The sequence below is a fragment of the Cricetulus griseus genome, chromosome 2, assembly GCF_003668045.3.
Source record: "Cricetulus griseus strain 17A/GY chromosome 2, alternate assembly CriGri-PICRH-1.0, whole genome shotgun sequence".
NCBI classification, from domain to species: Eukaryota; Metazoa; Chordata; class Mammalia; order Rodentia; family Cricetidae; genus Cricetulus; species Cricetulus griseus.
In genome coordinates, this window is record NC_048595.1 from 133,525,426 (window position 1) to 133,540,490 (window position 15,065).

At 40.5% G+C, this 15,065-nt stretch overlaps 1 protein-coding gene across 1 annotated transcript; it reads right to left on the minus strand.

The window, feature by feature from the left end:
- Nucleotides 1-1,980: 1,980 nt before the first annotated feature.
- Nucleotides 1,981-14,699, minus strand: LOC100773652 (signal-regulatory protein beta-1). The gene is given in 9 exon segments (XM_035438704.1): nt 1,981-2,059; nt 4,863-4,956; nt 4,959-5,103; nt 5,106-5,146; nt 5,149-5,253; nt 5,664-5,981; nt 11,422-11,721; nt 11,724-11,776; nt 14,635-14,699. Coding segments are annotated over 9 exon segments (1,200 nt in total).
- Between the last annotated feature and the right edge of the window lie 366 nt (nt 14,700-15,065).

Consider the following 15,065-nt stretch of genomic DNA (forward strand, 5'->3'; position numbering starts at 1 on the left):
TTGGACTGTTTGAAAGCTGTGTTAAGAGAAAAGTTCATAAACTAGAAAGTAGTCACATTAGGGACTACATAGCATACCTGAAAGTTTTAGAACAAAAAGAAGCAAACTCACTCAGGAAGAGTAAATGCCAGGAAATAATCAAATTGAGGGCTGAAATCAATAAAGTAGATACAAAGAAATCAATACAAAGAATCAAGGAAACCAAGAGTTGGGTCCGTCGTGTGAGTACTTTCCTAATAAATGATCTGCTCATCAAACTATCTCTGACTCCATTGCAATCCATATTAATTGTATTTCATATTAGTCAGCCTTGTTGACATAGCAATATATTGGTCTGTCAATGCTATATAGTAAGACACTGTGTGAAAAACAAAACAAAACAAATTCCCTTTAATTTACTACCCATTTCCTTCCCAGAATTCTTCCTACCCAATAGAGTCCCTACATGATATGTTGAGGTTCAGTTGGTCTGCTTGTGGCACTATGGCCAGATCAGACAGGAACTATTTTTCCTTTCTTCTGTTTCTTTCTTTTGGATTTTAAATGATGGCAAAATTTAAGTATTCCTTTAATGGTACTTTAGATTTCTTTACTTTTTCTAGAAATGCCCCCTTTTCTCCATGTGTCAGTTTATTCATCATATGTCTGAACTCCATGACTTCTTAAACAACATGAGTATATTTTCTCCTTACTCCTCTATTTTCCTCCTTTGTGAGGTTACTGAGTTGTATACATTCCTGAACTTGGAATTTTCCCTCATGATTTCAGTAGCTTATCTTTCAACTTTCACTTGAATTTATTTTTAAATTCTTTTATTAATGAGAATAAGAACACCAAGAATAGAATCCAATAACAATAGCATCATAGCTCTGAGCTATCAGTGCTTATTTGGAGGGACAACAGGTAATACCGACTTGGTATTGTCCTTGTAAGGAAGGTGCTTGCAGCCGTCTTCCATAGCTTCTCATCAGCTTCTTCTAGGCTGATGTCATTCAAGAGAGGTGATGTCAATATTTAGGGCTCAGTGTGGCAGAAGATGAAGAGAAGAGCTGTGAAGAATTACCTCTTATTCAATACTATTTTCACAATTTACACATTGTGTCTTAGTTCTGCAATGTTGCTGGCACTGCTCTTCTCCTGTCTTGAGTGAATGAGATGCCCATATCATAAAAGTGTCATCTTACCCTAATCCCTGAGTTGCACAGTTTTTCTGAGTATATTATTCATGATCACAGCAAGACCAAAGCAAAAGCAGTCCTTATTACAGGTCTATGGAACTTCTAAAAATTGGTCCATAAGGTAGATTGCTGTTTCCCATGGGTATTTGTCTTCCACTTTCTGTGGTGTCCTCCAACAGGTGCAGGGAAGCCAATATCCCACATCCTACCCCAGAGCCCATGTCCTTCACATCCTTTAGGCCTTTAGGCCTTTTTGGATATCTATGTTAAATCTTGACTGAACCCTTCCTGCAGGACATTCATTCTTCCTTGGAGCTTCAGATTTCTCAAAATATAAGAGATTCCTGAGGATCTTCAGCTATATGTCATCACCACAGGTTCTAAATCTGTTTGACACATGTCTTGGCCTTCCTACTGATTTGGTCAATTTCTTGTTAGTTCATAGACTAATATCACTCCTGATGGTTTGAATAAGAAATATTCTCTTTTATGTAATTATTTTATTACAAGTTTCCCAGGTGGTGGTATTCTCTGGAGAGGTTTAGGTAGTAGCCTTCCCAGAAGAAGTATGTCACAGAAGTGAACTTTGATATTAAAAGGTCTAGTGCCACTTCTAGTATATTCTTTCTGTTTCATGCTCTCCATTGTGGTTGTGAGCTCTTAGCATCCTGATATGTCTTTCATGTCTATCTGGTTTGATGGGACAGTATGACCCTTTTTCCAATACATTGTTTTCAGCCTGCTGTATCATGTTATTGATAGAATAGTAACTAACACATACTACATCCCTCCTAACTTACCTTCAGGCCTTCTGCTTCTTGCATATGTAGACAGCAGAAGCACCAATTACCAGTAGCAGTTTGGGTCCAAGAAGCAAAGGACTTCAGCAGTTTCTGATATTTTCAGTTCTGGAAATCAAGTGATAGGAGGAAACATTAGAGAGGATACAAGGAGTTTATTATTAGGGAGCTTTAGCTGTCCCATTTGTAGATCTCCAAGCCCATCAAAGCTTTGAGGAGTTTGCATCTGTGACCTATCCCAACTCCAATACTTCAAAACAGAAGATATTGTAAAGAGATTTCTAATCTCTCTTTGTGTTGTGAGACTTTATCATTTATTATAGAATTAGCAACTAATATTCTGTATATCAATTCCAGAATATTTGTTACTATGAATTTGGCTGTATATAGAATATTTGCTGGGTGCTTTATATTGTCAACAGTCCCTAGTGAAAGGAAATTCCTTCCCACTGGGGCGTCAGCAGTAAGAGCTGCAGCCTCTGGATCTCCCACTATATATAGCCTTGGTTTTTCCTTTTGATATAGTGCAGAGAATCCCTCTTTTAATCAATTAACAGTAAGTTCTATAAGACATGTCCCCCTGAAGATTTTGCAAGTCACATTCAAGGGGAGATGTGAGGTGCCTGACTTTCTCAAGATCTTATCAGCCTTCCTGGCTCTGAAAGATACAGATGCTCTATTGTCAGAGAGTAGCTAAACGTGCCTGTGGATATAAAAAACTAGAAGCCTTATGAGATAGGAAAAAAGAAAAACTTCAAGAAATCTTTTAGAAGAAGGAAATTTTGTAGACTTTTTAGAAGGAACCTTGAGACAATTTAGAAGGAAATTTTGGAGGATTCTTAGGAAGAACTCTAGGAGAATTTTTAAGGAGAAATTTTGAAAGAGAACATTAAGTGTGAGCTTATAGAGGGAAAGTTATTAGAACTTTTATGGAGAAATCTTAAAGACAGCTTTTGAGAGAAAACTTTCTGGGAAGAACTTTTCTTGAAGAATAAAACGCCTCCATTTTTGAAGAATAAAGATACTTGATGAGAACTCATGTGTGAGCCAGTTGATTTCCTTTTTACCTTCAGAACTTTTTTTGGCAACCCCCTACCCTGCCTGTTGTAAGCCTCCTGCATGAACCTGAGACCTTTGGCCCTGACACGGGTAACCAAGTTGTTCTTCTAGAGAGATTCATTAGGAATTTGTACTTAATGCCATATAGCACTAGCTTTTGTGAACAAAAGCTTCCAGAAAGCAGCCAAACTGTAGCATGAAAAATAAAAGACCCAGAGACAGATATTGCTGTTCAAGCTTCAAGCTGAAGATCAGAAGCAGTGGACCATTAGCTCTTATCTCTACTTAAGACAGAAAGGCGATCCTGGCTCCACCAAAACTCAAACTGCAATCCCAGACTTCTATGCTCTACTCAAAGTGGCTAGAGAATCCTGAGACTGACTACTGAAGACCCTGCTCCTATCTTTTATGTGTCTTTCATGCTGAGATTAAAGGTGTGAGCTCTGTTACTCTTTTAGCCTGATTCAATCTTGTGTCACTCTGGGTGGCCTTAACTCAGAGAGATCTATCTGAATTTGTCTCCTAAGTCCAGGGATTAAAGGAGTATACCAGCATTGCTGATCTCTATAGCTTGAGTGTGACTTTGCTTTCTGACTCCTCAGACAAGCTTTAATAAATCATAAATAATATATCACCACACCTAACCTTCAAACAGATCCTTTTGTAAAGATTATTAACTTTTTGAAATTCAGCGAATTTCATGTTGCAATTACAGAGCCAAGTTATCATGGACCATATTCAGCTTGCTTAATAGACATACATCACCTGCCTCTGTTCTTGACATAACAGCTTTGTTGTCATTAGGTAAAATAATTCAGAATGTACCAGCAGAATATTAGTTTTCCTTTAGAATCGAATACGTTAGGAGGCCACTAGTTTTACCAACCCAGATGCCTAACATGTTATCAGATACCATTTGAAACCTCTCATTCTATGCTCTGTTATAACACATTTTTTCTGTTTCCACCAATGTAATGCAAAAGTGTCACTGACTTATGGCTTCCTTTGTTCTTTTCCTACAAATAGTGCATAGAAATTCTTACACAGTGGATAGTAACAAGTCAAAGGGAAATACTTTACTAGCAAAACATTTCTTGGATACTGTTGATGACCTTGCTCCCAATGACCTTAGACTTCCCTTTGGTATATTAATTAGTTCAGATCACATGGTATCAGGGCAATAATTCAATAACTCTATTGCTTCCCCGTAACTAGATTCCCTATCTATAAAACTGGTGACTCATCACGTGACTAATAAAGGGTAAGAGATCACAGCCAAATTGAAAGCTGCATGTAATAAGGGTGGAGTCAGGATCTAGCTACTTAGATATTTGTCTATTTTAACGAAACTGGAGGAAATGAGGCCCCTGTTATAACCACTCACTGTCATTTGGTTTCCTGATCCACACTAAAACTGCAGATCCTCAGGAATCCTGTTGGAATTACTCTCAGGAGTTAGCATAGGACACTGAGTGAGGACCCAATGTTCAAGGAAAAGTGTAAAATGGAATAGAGAGAGGGGAGATACTGATAATGAAGAAGATGAACATGAGAATATAACAAACGTTATAAATGTAACCAATGTACAATGGACCACATTCCATTGCTAAAAAGGTGCAAGAGAAAGGATGCTAGGGTAGGATGATGACTTCCTTTATCCCCTATTTAATATGTGTAAATGCTAACTCATAATGGAGAGATATATGATACCTGTGAGAAGTTGTCAACTAAAGCTGACTTTAACATTCTGGTTTGTAGATATTTGAATTATCATACAATAAACAAAATGCTTCTTTTGGCATTCCAAAAAAGATGAAAAATTTACAAGTAGCAAAGAAGCTGGGGTGCAGACACACCAGATATGCTGCCAATACCTTGTTCCCTCTGCTGTGCACTGATTGACAGAGTATGGGATTTAGGACTGGTGGCTGTCCATCATGCTCAACTTGGCAGGTGAGGGTGATGTGCTCAGCATGGGCAGATACATTCACCAAGAACAAACTGGTTCAGCTGTAGGTTCCATCCTTATTTACTGTGAATGTAGAAAGGTCTTCTGTCCTTGATATATATTTCCACTCTCTAACCAGGTCAACCAAATCCTCGAAGGTAGAAGTCATTCACCTGGCAGGTGACACCAATCAGATTCCATATCATTGATCACTGCTGGCTGACCTCCACAGTGGGTGGAAATGAAACAGTAGAATAAGAAGCTGAGACTTTGGAGCCTAAGCCAGAAAGACCCCAGGGGACAGGCTGAACTATGGAGGGACCGCTCCCTTACAATATCATCATGGGGAAAGGATGATCGTTCCAGAGCAGACACCCTAAACAAATCTGCTAACACATAGGTGCACAGGCTGTGTGTCATAATAAGTGAAATCAAAAAGCACAACTCCCAGGTGCACTGGAAAGCCATAACAACAGTAAAATGTATAAAAATGGAAATAAATAGGGGTGTAGACCATTATCAGTACAGCTCTAATTTCTTATGTCATAATAAATACAATTTCCTTTGTGTGCTGATCAGAGTCTATGATCCCCACTGTGTACAAGAATAGTTGCTGGGAACTATGGACTAACCATTCTGAACATATATGAGCTTGAGCGGGGATTTGGAATGATTTACCTCGGATGGTGTCAGACAACTTGGCAGTCCCAAGAAGAGGGCTTCCTTGCAAGGAGACATGGGCCATTTCACAGATAATCTGAGAGTGCATATCCCCAGCACCTAGCGCCAACTGGGATGTGCTGGAGATATTGTAGGAGCTGCTTTATCCTTTGGGGTTCATAGTAGTTTGGAAGTGAGTGAGCTCATTTTCATCCTTGAATCACTTCAGTGTGATGTTCCGAGGGAAGAAGCCATGGGACTTACATGTGAAGCTCACTGTCTGTTCAGGAGCCACTCTGGCTGCAGGACGGGAAACCACAGGAGGAGATGGTTTAGCTACAAAGGAGCATGTGGACAAGGGTGTAATTGTGATGTCACCACTGATGAGACACCTTCTTAAATATTATTTCCCATTGTCATTGTTTATTATTGTTCTTGAGATCAATACCAGAGCTTCAGCCACACTAAGAATCTACTCTGTTCCAAGGTAATAGCTGTGTCCCAGACACAGACCTTAACTGTTTATCCTCTGTGTTTTGTTTTTTAAATTTTTGTTACTTTTTGAGGCAGGGTCTGTCCTGGTTCTTCTGTGGTATCCCATGTTCTTTTTTTCCCAATAAATTATTTTTTATTAGTTCAAATTATAAACAAGCCTGCTTCACATGTCAATCCCTTCTCTCTCTGCTGCCAGCACGAAACTGATCCAGACCTTGGAACAAGGCCTTGGCACTCTATGGAGCCTCTGGTAGTACATCAGTAATAAATACTCCAGTATTTATTCCTGGAGTAAGAAAGGATTTTGGGAGACCATTCCACATGGAGAGAAGCTCTCCCATGTTCTTTTATATCCACAGTTTGACAAGTATCCCCAGAGATCAATGAGGAAGATGAAGGCCAGGTAGAAATCTTTGCTGGGGCAAAGGAGGCAAATGTCAATGTATTTTATATTGTCTGTTATCTGCTCCTGATATATATATATATATATATATATATATATATATATATTATATCCCAGTAAATAAATTGCATTACAGAAGGATCACAAAGCTAGGATCCTTCTTGCTCTTCCCAGTTTTTTTTTTTCCTTTTACCTATATGTTAGTAGGTCTCATCTGTGCCAAGTCTGAATTTAAAATTGAGAGCTCACTAGACTGCATCTATAAATGGGCTGTAGTTGAAGTTAGTTTGAGGTTTAAAGTAGCAATTACCCTCTGTGGAGGAAGACAGAAGTAGTTTGTTTCCTATTTGTTAATCGTAAGAGACACATTCAGAAGCCAGTTGCACAAATAGAATCACTCCCTGGTTTAAAGCACACATATAAGTGGACTAGTGGAAGAAAGGCAGTGTCCTCTGTATATGCCTTGTGCTGTAATTAATGTGTGTAACAGGCTGCATTTGGGAATATCATACATATTTGTATTTGTATATATGTGACCTCTTATCAAATGTCCATCAAACCAGGATTGTAAACTAGTGTTATTTAAAGTCAATCTATCTAAAAATGAGCACACTCGATGTTCCCACAGAGGGACCAGTTACTGTTTATCAGGAGTTTCTGCCCATCTTGACGTTGCCCAGTTTTCAGTGCATGAGGATGAACAGACCAAAGTACAAAGCTCATCTCACCCCCAACAGGTGATCTTTATCTAATGAGTATCAGTGTCTTTTTTTGTAAAACCTGAATAAAACATCACCATAAAAAGATGAAATTGAAGGTAGAATTCCATGCCTAAATATATGCTTACAAATCCTATGTATTACTGCAGTTGTTACTAGATGTGACACCATATATTTATTCTTGCCACTGTTAGCTGCAACAAAACTCATAAGGGATAATATGACATATCTCCAGATTGCATCTACTCTGAATAACCTATGTAAAGAGCAAAGCCTCTATACCATTTGTTCTCAAACTTTCTAACACCGAGAACCTTATATGAAATGCAGTTCCTTATGCGGTAGTGACCCCAAACCATAAGATTATTTCTGTGGGTATTTCATAGGTATAATTTGGTACTGTTATAAATCATAATATAAAGACCTGACATGAGACCCCTGTGAAAGTGTTGTTCAATCAGCAGAGGGTTCATGGCTCACAGACTGAGAAACACATTTATACCACACCATCTTAGTGATCTCACTAAGTAGGTCAGTAGCTTTTACAGTACAATCAGTACCTCCTACATAGGAGCTAATTATAGAGAGCAGATGACAATGAGAAGGTTGAAGGACAGAACTCAATGACATTGTTCTACTGTAGTCCTGTGCAATATAGGGAAGTTGTGACCTGAGACTGTAGTTGAACAGGGTTTTGCCTTGGTTGGATCTTAGGGATCATGGGGTCTTCTCCCCAAGAAATGTCACTGTCACATTATTTTGGTTTTAGAATATTGTGTGTATTAGGCTGGGCCCTGATGCTTTGAAGCATAAGTGCTTGTCGTGACTCAGCTTGTTTCAGGAAAATATATCTCAGGAGATTTTAATCCCAAGATGTTTATCAGTGCATTTTTGAGTTTTTGATATTTCAGATGCAAAAATCCATATCAGACCATATAAACGAACATGAATCTTGGATTTCCTTATTTTCTGAAGTTATTCCAAAGAGAAAAGAGCAGCCAGGTTGAGAGCCACCAACATTCACCCTCACTTAATTGATAACTGGGGCTTGGAGAGGCAAAGTGAAACTCTAAGCTCACATGGTTTCTGAGTAACAAAGTCACAGGGTGAAATGATTCCTATATGTCAGCAGTTTCTCTAAGTGTGTTATATGACCTCATTCCATCAGTTAAGCAAGTCTACATACTAGGATAGCAGGAAGAGGGTATCATGTGAGGTGCCTATTTTGATTCAGGATGAAGCCACTCTTCTTGTCTCTCTGTGTTGAGTGGTTGCAATACCACACCCAGGCAGGAAAATGGTGACATCCTTATAACTAACTCACCCTCAAATTCAGCAGGACTCCTCCAGAGGGCATGTTTTGTAGAATATTTGTTTAATATGTGTTACATTCATTTATGCTATGGAATTTTGTTTAATGATGCAAAGATGTGTTGCATTCTTTTAGGTTGCCTTTGTTTATCTCTGTACAGCTGTGTTACTTTGTCTGTCTAAAATAGCCGATTGGTCTAAGGAAGAACAGAATGACCAATAGCTAGGCAGGAGAGAAAAATAGGTGGGGCTAGCAGGCAGAGAGAATAAATAGGAAGAGAAATCTAGGCTAAAGAGAAGGGGAGGAGTGAGAAAAGGAGGAGAAGAAGAATACTCCAGGGGCCACCCACACATGCACAGGTGGCCATGGAGTAAGAAGGAAAAAGATTTGAACAATGACATCATCAAAGTTGCAGACAAATGGAGGGAAAAATAAAAAGTTGGCCTGAGGTAACCTAGACTCAGAAAGAAAACATGGTACTCATAAGTGGATACTATGTGTAAAGCAAAAAGATAGAGCAGAGTATAATCCACAGATCCAGAGCTGACTAGGTAACAAAGAGTACCCTAAAAGGGATATACAAGGATCAACCTAGGAAGGGTAAATACATGAGATCTCCTGGGTAAACTGGGTGTGGGTGGCAGTAGAGTGGAGGGAATGGGGGATGAGAACATAAGGGAATGGGAGGGCCAAGTTGGGGGAGGCATGAAGTTGGAGAGAATGAAAGAAACCTTGATAGAGGGATCCATTATGGGGTTATGTACAAACTTGGTGCTAGGGTAATTCCCAAGAATCCTTGAGCATGACCCCAGCTATGACTCCTAGTAATAGTGCAGAAGGTGACTGAACTGACACTCCCAGGAATCAGATTGGTGAATACCCTAACTGTCATCATAGAGCCTTCATCCAGGAAATGGCAGAAGCAGATGCAGAGATCTACAGTCAAACACCAGGCCAATCTCCAGGAGTCCAGTCAAAGAGAGGGAGCAGGAGGGTGGGGTCAAGGCCTTGATGCGAAAAATACACAGAAACAGCTAAACCAAGCTCTTGGGAACTCACCAACTCTAGACCAACAGTTATCGAGTCTTCATGGGACCAAGCTAGATCCTCTGAGAGTGGGAAACAATTGTACAGCTTGGTCTATTGGGGAGGGCTGGCAACGGAACCAGAGTCTGCCTTTTTGCAGCCCATTCCCTATGGTGGGATGCCTTGTTTGAACTTGATGCAGGGTGACGGGGCTTGGTCCTGTCTCAACTTAATGTGCCAAACTTTGTTCATTCTCCATGCAAGGCATGGGTGGTGGGTAGGGTGTAGGTATGGGGGTGGTGGGAGGGGCAACTGTGGATGATATGCAAGATAAGAAAATAAATAAATCTTTTCTAAGAGATGGAAGCCTAAAGGCAAAACATAGTTAAAGAGAAATGTGATAATTTAAGTTAGAAAATCTGGCTAGAAACAAGCCAAGCTAAGACCATGCATTACTAAGTAAGAATAAGACTCTAGGTATTTATTTTGGAGCTGGGTAGCAGGACTTCAAAGAATAGAAAATGAACTGCTCACATGTGTTTTATTGCCAAGACTATGGCAGTGGCACTGTTTTAGTGGTCACAAATTTAAAGCAATGAAACTCTCATTATCTGGGATCTGAATTAGTGTATATCCAGCTGCTGAACTATGATGCTTTGTTTATAAGGGGGAACAGTTCTAGTTCTAATATGGAGTGAAGGTATGGCTGACATCATGGTAGCTTTCCCATTACTGCTATTAGCATCTGAGTGTGAAGAACATCTTGAAGCCGTGGGGATCTGATGATGAATGGAAATGCTGGCTGAGTTCCAGAAATTCTGACTCAGCATCTCTTATGCACTAGGCACCTATGTGAGATAGTGTCCCTTGCATGGACAGCAAGAAACTGGTCTGTATGCAGATGTGGGTTCAAGGCCAGATCCATGCACTAACTGGCTATGTGATTATGGACAGGGTACTGGCAAACTGGGCTCACATCTCAAACATGGCTGTACTTCATAAGCTGACTGTCCTTTATGCTATAAAATTGCCAAAATTAAGACCATGAATTAAGACTTCGGGTCTCTGTCAGGAAGTTCAAAGTGAATGTCCTGATCCCTTTGCTTATGATTGGAGATCATCTATGTGATGACTAACTCAAGGACTTAAGTCTACATTGCCTAGAACCTGCAGGGCCTGTGTAAATAAGATACAAAATGTTTCCAGACAGACCCTGACAGAGTGAGAGATCCCACAGTGAATGTGGGCAGATATGGAAGAATCTCAGTATGCTGGGGATGAAAAGGAAATGAGAAAAACACACTGTGCCATGACTTGTCACTTTCTGCCTTGATTTGCTTTTCCTCATGGGAGGGAGGAGACACATCTTAGGTAAAGAGCTTCTGCTTGCCTGTTTCTTGACATCTGAATTGACATCTGGAGTGGAACCTGGCACACACTAGGCCCCAGGTTGTTTGGGAAGAAAGAGAAGACTTAATCAGGTGAGGTAATACATACTGGAGGCCGTAGGTCAGGCTTGACCCTGTCATTGAACATGGCATCATCTATCTTTATGAAGCCACTAGACTGGGACAGTTTGAGAAAGGTAAGTATTGTGAGGCAGACAAGGGTATGGATTTACCCCAGTTACCAGAAGTGGCAGCTCTTACAAACAGCATGTACTGTCTACTCTTATGCTTCCTTGGTTCACAGGTGGGGTAAACTTACCCAATGAACATGAGAGTCACTTATATGGTTGCTTCTTCCTTGTTGCTCATAGCATCTTGGACACATTTAGAGCTGCTAGAGGTATGAGGATGAGGAGGGTGATGCAGTACTCACCACTCACAGACAACACTGTGCCTTCCCCAGACTGAAGCTCCTTGTCAGCTTCTGCTCTGTGGAGCTTCCCACAGTAGTAGGTGCCAGCATCAGCAAGTGTGACATTACTGATGGGGATGGAAAAGTCCAGGTTGTTTCTCTTTGTAACATCTGTAACACTTGTGATTCTGGGAAACCACACTCCTGTGAAACTATATATTAGGTGCTGAGTCTGCCCTATGCCCCTGAACCACTGAATGGGGCCTACAGGAAGCAGAGAGCTCACAGTGCAGTTCAGAGTGGCTGACTCCAGCAGAGACTGAAAACAGATTTCCGAGGCTGAATCACCTTCAGCTCCCATGTAGCTGCTCCTGCAGGAAATGCCAGTTAGTGCTCATCAGGATAGAAACCCAAAGGCTGCTCCAGTATTTTATCAAATACCTTTTCTTACTAGAGCATTGCTTATACATGATTACAGTTCTTCCATCTTGGGGCTCTAACAGAAGGATGTAACAGATGAGGGAACTGAATCACAGACACTGATAATTTGGCCATATTTTGATTGAAACCGAAATTCTGTTTGGAATTCTCATGCTTCATCCAGTGTGTTTTGTTTTCATTTTCTGTGCACGTGGCACGAGGCACTTCCTGGTTAATAGTATTTGATATGATTATGTCACTGTTTTAGACCAGTGAGATGTGAACATAGTGCTTGGTATATTTAGTGAAAAGCACACTTGTTTACAAGATAATTTGTGTCAGCCTTCAGCTCAAACTGGGGTTGCTTTACCAGGTAGAATGAAAATGCCATAGAAAGCTCCCAATATAAAATAATGTGCACCTTAATTAGAGAAATAAAACCTCAGTTTAAGTAACCAGAGTAACCAGTTATAAAATATATGTATCATAATCACATTAATTATCTAATTTTATATGTATGAATATTTGGCTTCCATGTATGTCTGTGCACCAAATGCACACCTACTGGTAGAGGAAGTTAGAAGAGGGTGTTGGAGCCCTTGGAACTGATGTTATATATAGTTCTAAGTCATCATTGAACCTGGGTCCTGTGGAAGAGCAGCAAGTGGTTTTAATCCCCAAAATGTCTCTCCAGACCCAGCATTACATTAACTTTAAGGAAGATGTAACGGATTCCTGTAAAGTTTGTGATTTGACACAACAGAAACACTATTTTATGGTTTATTTGGTGTAATAAGGCAATATCAAGGGTCACAGCACCCACCCTCCCAGAGTCCCTAATTGTTTCCTTACACATGGTGTGGTGACCTGGTTATACTTTCTCTGGTCACCTGTCCTCCCATGTCAACACCCTTTTTGCTCAGTAAATCTTAGTCTCATAGCTTTCACAGTTCTGCCCCCTTCTTGCATGGACATTAATGATCTGGTAGTGCACTGTCTAGCACTCACTGCCCTATGCTAATGAACCAAGACTATACAACATCCATTTGAGACATGAAAGGAGCAAAAGGAAAGTATGAAGAAGCACTAAGAACATAAAGGGTCTAAATAGCAAAATAAATCACCAAATGGAGAGAAACTGAGAAGGAACCAAATGGCATTGAGGATTCAAGAAGTATATAACTTATTAGTTCAATGGACAGCATCCACAGTGCATTTACCAGTTTACAAAAATAAGCCTAAAATCATGGAAATGGATACTATAACATTACTCAGTCAGCACAGCAAGGGTACAATGAAGATGTACAATAAAGGAAAGAAACTGAAGAATTTGGAATGCACTGGCAAGATTATTGAAAAAAAAAAACCCTGCTATCTAACATTTTCTGGTTTATTAAAATATAAGAACTATAAATGTAACAAACTGAACTAATTCAGTGTGAGATAAACTCAGAGAGGCCCACAACAGCACACACTAGAATCTAACAGACAAAAGTGGAGTAGTAGTCAGAGAATGCTGAGAACAGGTTAGAGCATGACTCATCACATCCCGCTAAATGTTGTGAACCAAGTTTTTACAGAAATGTCAACATCCAGGAAGGAATGAAATAGTGTGTGTGTTCACAGTATCTGCTTTGCAGAGTGGATTTGAGAATCTCTACTAACTTGGTTTGCATGGATGAGAGTGAGCATAGCTAAGGGAAGCACCCGGTCCTTACAGGCTTCAGCTGGTTGAGGGAGACCAGCTAGAGTCTGCACAGTAGCTTTGTTTGGGAGAAACTCCATCCATCTTATCTGTTCCATGCCCACAGCCCAGGTTACAGTAGCTGTGTACTATCTAAGCAAGGGAAGTGTTGCTGACATCACACAGGTAGGTTGTGGAAGGTCAGTCCTTCATATCCTCATCTGTGAGTCTACAGAAATCCCAGGACACTAGCACAGGGGTTGCAACAGTGACAGTACCTCATATTGTGACTATATTGGAACAGTTGAGGTCATTTGTGTGGGAAGTAAGCCAACCTGACTGGACAAGATCCACAGAGACAAGCTGATGTAAGGTCACATATGAACACAGGAAAAGGTATAATTTACCACAGAAGAGACATCATGGAAGAAAATAGCTCTGTGGGCACCTCATCACTGGCCTTCCAGTCTCCAAGACTATGAGGAAATGAATGTGTATTGTTTGGTCCCCCAGCCTGTGGTACCTTATCATGGCAACCCTAGCAGTAGAACCCAGGAGCCTGAACAACAAGAAAGAAAGTAGTACGGCCTCAAACAGCAGCACTCAGTGGGAAGGCTGAGGTCAGATGGGGAAGGAACTGGAAGACAGAGGACAGAATTAGGAACCTAACTGAGAAGGAATTGTGGCTGGGCATCGCTAGGGACACTTCATGCATACTCCTGTCACTGTCCTGCTTGTGAGGCACAGTGTCTCCGGAAGTGAGTAGAGAGTATGGTGATGGGAGCCAAGGAGTTCCATTAGCTACTTTGCAAGTGACTTCTTGGCTCTGGTGGGCCTCAGAGTTACAGTGATTTAAGTGGGATTCTGTTGAGGAGAGTTTTGTCAGATGAAATACTAGAAATGACTGTTTCTGAAGCATTATTTGTGAGGATGCTTCTAGCCTCACCCCCCCCCCATCCATTCCAACTGGCATAATCTCAGAGCAATGCTGAGGAGTTTATCTGTTGGCCCTCAGACAATGTTTAACCTTCCCACCTGTGGCAGTCCTTGTACTTACATGAAGTCCTTTCATTCCATTGAAAGTGGTAAACAGGCAGAGATGAGTGTACTCTTGTATATGTTTATCTGTGAGTCGCAGTAGTAAGGTCAGCAGCAAGACATTGTGTGGAATGTGTAGACAGTCAACATCAAGCATGTTGGGAGCTAAGACACTTAGCTATGCTGGTGAGCTCAGCCCAGTGTCTATGCTGGTGAGATCACAGATTTTGATCTTCAGAGAAAAGAGACACTGTGCCTTACTCTGAATAAATGATGTGACTGTGTTATGGTGAAACAGGAACCATATCAGTTAATTTGAAATAGAGACAGGGTGTTTCAGTCAGCTTTAGGGGTGGAGTTATTTATCATTAATTTTTAGAAGAACTCAGGTGTGTCTAGGAAAAGTAAACCCATTTCCTCTGGACTTTGTATTATATCCACTTGGTCTCAGAACATTTTCTCTTAGTATATCACCAACTAGAATTCCAGACATAAGGGTTTTTCTAAACACCTAATTATAAGA